This window comes from Lithobates pipiens, unplaced genomic scaffold (assembly GCF_037356315.1).
Source record: "Lithobates pipiens isolate NorthernLeopardFrog02 unplaced genomic scaffold, aLitPip1_a1.2 Scaffold_18, whole genome shotgun sequence".
Lineage (NCBI taxonomy): Eukaryota > Metazoa > Chordata > Amphibia > Anura > Ranidae > Lithobates > Lithobates pipiens.
In genome coordinates this window covers 65610813-65616812 of record NW_027507758.1, presented here as the reverse complement: position 1 = coordinate 65616812, position 6000 = coordinate 65610813, and the positions used below count along the sequence as shown (strand labels likewise).

The following is a 6000-nucleotide window of genomic DNA, read 5'->3' as shown; positions in this document are numbered from 1 at the left end:
TCTCACTATGGCACCCATGTCAAAGAACACAACATTTTACCTGATTACCCTTTTGACCATGCCATGTCATTTTTACCATTGATTAGGTTCAAAACGGCACATGGTGGCCATATTAGTTGACATGAACAAATGAACACAAAAAAGTAGTTTTCTGAATTAGCCCCCTGAAATCTCATTAACTGGCCTCTGCATGTTTTTTTTTTTAATAATACGTAAAAACAAATAGACTGTACCACCTTTGTTCATCTCTACATTGATGGATGTAGCCAAATTTTGGACCAAGGTGGCACAAGGCAGGGCCCATTCAAAAAGGAAGCCATGGAGGCAGAAGACTAAAGCCTGTATGGTGGATTTAGCCATATTTTGGACCAAGGTGACACAAAGCAGGGCCCATTCTAAATGGAAGCCATAGTGGCAGAAGGTCAAATTCTCTATGGGGGAAGTAACCATATTTTGGCTCAAGGTCACATCAAACAACGTCCATTCAAAGTGGAACCCACAGAGGCAGAAGACCAAAGCTAGGAAATGATCAAGGCGCTCAACAAATTTAGATTTTTGCCACTGAACTGATTTCAATAGGTATTCAGACTTACCTCCCAAACACAAATAAAATCTGAGTGGTGTTACTACTTTTTTGAATACTGCTCAGCCCTCCCAAAATATCAACCTTACTACTAAAGTTCAAAAGGTCACCTTTAAAACATAAAAGGAACCATGTACCCAATTTTCCCTTTTACTTCTGTAATTCCTACTAAAAACATGCCATTTAGGATAAAAGTCTAGACATTTTCTAATTTCGATTTTTTTTTCATTTATAATCTGGTGCAAAGAGCAAGGATGCTAAGTGGAACAGTAGCTCAGTGATCACTATTCCTCTGTATTGAGGAGGGGTTGGGGGTTTGCTAAAACATCTTCAGTACAATGGTATATTTGTATGAAGATCTTGCAATTGTAGATAGGGATGTTAATAATTACATGAAAGTCCAAGGCATTTTAGGACGAGACTTCATAAGTGCCAGTGACACGGTCAATGTGGAGGACAGTCCAGCCACAGGTATGTACTTTAAACTTTTATGTTGAAAGGCCAAAAGATAGCAAACACAGCCCTCCACTTCCTTATAACTGTCCTAAATATTTCCTGAGGGAAGATGGGTTCGCATTTCTAAAATATTTTTTATCATGGTCATACCGTTCTGGTTGCCATTGTGCTATAGCCCTCATGTTAGTTTGGACTGGAGCACTCTATAGGCTTATTTAGTTGTCAGTGAGTGGGAAAAGTTTAGATATCCCGTAGCAACTAATCAAATGTGGATTATATATAGGCAGATCAGGATTTGTCATATTTAATAAGACATATATCCATATTCAGTAAATGCCTACACATTTTAGGGCTCACCACACAGAAATATTTATAGGCCCATGGCCATACAACACAAACTACTCCTCTATTTGTGGCACCCAGGAGTCCTATCTGCTGTGTAATTCCAGCAACAGGAATGAATTACATATGTGTACACGTATGGGCGAATTTTGCAGATTGTGCATTTTGAAAAATATGCCCATATGTGTGCATGTGTAAACGCAAGTGTATACCTGCATACAGTGTATTTTGTAGTTCATTCCAATGGGTAGAATTACACAGCAGCTTGGGCTCACAATTTTAAGCTGTATGGCCATAGGGCTGCATGTACGTCCATGTGCATGAGCCCATAAATCCATGTCAGTAGACCAGTCCAATATATAAATAGTGGTGGTTACAAGGAGCAATGCAGGGTCTATAGCTTGCACCTATTGTGGGTCTATAGAAGAAAGTAATATCTGCATCACTGTAGCTTGTAACAAACATACCTCAGTCAACCCGACTGAGTTTAGACAAAGTTGAGACTTGCCCAAGGCATGGGATTTTTCACTTGATATCTGGTGGAAATCAGGTGCTGCTAAGTACTTGTAAGTAACCCTTTAAGCCATATTCTACAATAACCATTATATACAAAACTAGAAATTCTGGCAATATAACTGGACCCCACCTATACAGACATTGGTGGCAGCCATTTTGTGGTCAAACAACCATTCATGCCAAAACATCTTATCGATTTCACCAACACCCAGCAATATCAACACTTAGAGAATAATCACTGGACTATTTCCACATATTAAGCCCATCATAGGTCACAAGCAAACTCGTTGACGCTACAACTGATTCCAGATATTACAAAGTGAAGTAGAGGTAATACAGCACGATAGCATACTCAGTAGTAAATCACTGTACAGTAAAAATATGTAGTGTTACCAAGGAAGCCAATCAAAGATCAGCTTTTAAGAAATTAAAGTAGTAGCAAAAAACGGACTTCAAATTGTAATAGGCTGCTAAGAGTTACTTCTGTCTCTTTATGCCATTTTTTGAAAAAAATTTACATAATGCAGCCTACTGCTTATTTGGAACAAATAACAGCCATAAAGTCAATTTTCATTGGCCCACCAGGTGGCAAACCTATATAGTGCTGGCCAATGCTAAGCCCCTAAGACTTAAGCCAGCCTGTTTAAGAGGCCCAGTAGGTTTAAATGAATATCCTATTTTAGTTTAGCGAGCTTAGTTAACAGAAATGAGTAAAAGTGCAACCCACTGCAATCAATGAGAAATCAGCTTTTTAGCAGATCAGGCAGTGAAATAAAAAACGGACTTCTGATTGATTGCTCTAGCTTAATGATCGCACACCAACTGTTCTTTGAACCGCGTTACTTAAAAATGCCTATATACACTATACCTATGTATTAACTGCTCTGAATTAAAAGTAATATCACTTAAACACAAATTAAAGGATAACCTTTTTTATTGTAACCTATAATTATTTCTAGCAGGGATAGCAGCAAAATGTCAAGTTCTTTGAATTCCAGTGATGAGGAAAGTTCACCCAACTCCGTTACAGTGGTCCAACCCTCCAGGCACTCAAAGGGTTAGTTATGCCCCTTTCACACCTTTTCTGCTTGAAGCTTGTAGTTCTAAAACGCTCAACAAGCCAAATCCCATTTATTTCAATGGCCCCTGTTCACGTCTGAGCATTCTGTCACCTGAAGCAAAATGCCTGAAGTTCAAAAAAGTACATAAGCTTCTTTTTTTGGCAGATTACAAGCGTTTTTGGCCCCATAGACTTCAAAAGAAACGCCTGACTTGAGGGTTTTACGAGCACTTTATGAGCTTTTTTATGAACATTTTCTCTCCACCCCTAATTGCCTCTCCTTCTCCTCCCCCTAGTGCTTTCTATTGGCTAAACGACAACACCTGAAGCTGTAAAACGCTTGTAATACGCTTCTAAAATGCATTAAAAAAGCCTGTAAAAAGCTACAAAAAAGCTTTAAAAAACACCAGTAAATCGATATGCTCAGGTGTGAATGGAGCCTTAGTGTTGTTGTGCAGGTACAGTTCTTGTTCCTATAACATGCATTATTTTGATGAGGTGGACAGACGTTTCCAGTTATTTATGGCACACACTGGACCACACATATCAAAAGCGGGTGTGTCACTTAAAGCAACCAGTTTTGAAGCAAAACTAAACTCTCAGATTTACCTGTTACAGTCAAGGCATACTGTGAAAGATAACTGGAACAGTTGCTTGTTGCTGATGGCAAAGCTGATCATATGTGCAACGCCATGATGACTGCAGATCAAGCAGAGGCTAAAATGGCAGCTTCCTTGTCTGTAAAGGCTAGAAAGGTTTAGTTCCACTTTAAATTAGCAAAAAAAGAAAAAAATATCTAGTTGCTATGGGTGACATAGACAATTTTGCTAAATGAGGTCTAGTATTTCCAAGAGAAATTCATAAATGGTGTCACCTCACCTGAAATGGCATTTAAAACAATATATATATATATATATATATATATATATATATATATATATATATATATATATATATATATATATATATATATATTAAAAAGGTTGTTTGAGTTCTCGAATCTTCACATGCAAGCTGAGGGTATACACTCAAAATAAACACTGAGGCTGGGTTCACACTATAGAACACAGCGGCTCACAATAGGAGTCTGGTGCATCTCCATTCACCGTATCAGGTCCAATTTCAGCCCTAATTTTGGTCTGAATTTTGGAAACGGGGAACCCAGCCTAAAACTGTATAATGTGGTTTGACTACCACATCACAAATCACCAGTTTCCTGCTGGCCATGATGGTGGCATTACACCTTCAACATGCAAGATGACTGCTGGTCTGCTGGCATGTTCAGTCAAGTATCAGAAATAATAACTTTTTTATGTGCCATGTTAATATATATATATATATATATATGTATATATATATGTATATATATATATATATATATATATATATATATATATATATATATATATATAGTATATAAAACTCAGGTTCTGACTATCCCTGAATAATATAAAAAGGGGTGAACTTGATTCCTCACATTGGCTAGATCATATTTTTCAAGCAACACTAAAAATGATTCAGGAATGTCTAGATAAAAGTGTAAACACTGCTCACACAGTGGAGTCGGCCATTTTTAGAGCTGAAAAAAAAAACTTTAAGAAAGGATAACCCTTAAAGCAGAACTTTTTTTTCATTTTGAATAGAGTAAGGGAGGGTTATAACCCCTGTCAATTTTTTTGCCATATGTGTTCCATTAGGGAGATTTCCCTTCACTTCCTGTCCCATTGCAAAAACAGGAAGTGAGAGAAAAACCCTCCAAACTCAGGGAATCCTGAGATGTCACCAGGGTCATTAGAACTAGTGTTCCCATTGAAAGGTTTCTCCTCTATTTTTGTTCTGGGGAAAACCCAAAATTTGGAATTTTTGGTTGTTTTCAGTTTCGATGATGAGGGTAAACATGACAAATAGAGTGGGTGAATCTCTCTAACGGGGACACAGACAGCAAAAACACCTGACTCATTTTGTAATCCCTCTCCAGTATATACAAAACTAAAAACAATATTTCCTACTAAAAAATGACCTCCACATAGTGTGTGAATGACAGGTACACTTTACCATGACCTCCACCATAAACTTGCCATACTGGCATTTTTTTCCTTCCTGAAATAAAATGAAGTAAAAGCAGATCTGAAAACCACAGACTGACAAAAATAACAACGCATACATATAATAATCTTTCACGTATCAGGTTAAAATGAACTAAAATGCTATATACATGTCAATCTCATCTCTCCATACTCTAACAGAGAGCTTCATGAATCATTTAGTGAAGGGGGGGTGACATATAACAGCTAGCCCCATGCTTATAATTAATAAAGAATATAAATAAAATTCAATACAGAGTTTATATGTCGGGGTATTGCAGATGCACAGCTTAAATCACTCACACGCACGCTGAAATGGGGGGGGCGTTCTCGGAAAAAGAGAAGGGTGGGGGGGTACAAAGTCACTTTTGTACATTCAGAACCAGCCATGGAATTTTTGTTTTTTCATTCGTGGAGAAGCTCCTGGAGGCAGTTTGGGGAGCGAAAGATTTCAGGGACCTCGCTGTCCAGTTTGCAGATGACCTTGTAGATGGCCTTCTTCCAGGAAGGATCAACGTCTTTGCCTGCGATAATGGCATTGAAAAACTCTCGTAATGTGATCTGAGCCACTTCCAGGAATCTCTCCGGAACCTGCTGATACAAGGAGACAATGGTATTAATAAAGTTTTTAGTTTCAAGTCCCTGGTTCTTCAAAGGGGGGAGGATTGAGAGTGTTCTTCCTAGCAAGGAGAAGGCTTAGCAGACACCTGCACATTCTAATTATGGCAGACGCTTCCATTGTCATCTGCGTTTTAAGGGAGGCTATTTATAGGCAAATTTTAATGACAAATGGCCATCTTTGTAAAAGAATAGGGAAGGAACTTAAGCTGGTGAAGGCTGGAGATCTTGGCAAGAATTTTCTCTGTCATTGTCTACTGCCTGTCTGTTGAGGACTTACACAAAATGGCTGCCTGAGGTCATTTGTGTTCTTTCCAAAATGCAGAGGGTCTTTATGGGCT

The 6000-nt window shown here is 38.2% G+C and overlaps 1 protein-coding gene across 1 annotated transcript in view; it reads right to left on the bottom strand.

Moving 5' to 3' along the window:
* Positions 1–5283: 5283 nt before the first annotated feature.
* PROX1 (prospero homeobox 1) overlaps positions 5284–6000 on the bottom strand; it is a 108932-nt gene continuing 108215 nt past the window's right edge. The window contains exon 5 of the mRNA XM_077485762.1: positions 5284–5632. Within this exon, the coding sequence (XP_077341888.1) occupies positions 5447–5632 (186 nt within the window). The 3' untranslated portion in view covers positions 5284–5446. The remainder of the gene's footprint in view (positions 5633–6000) is intronic.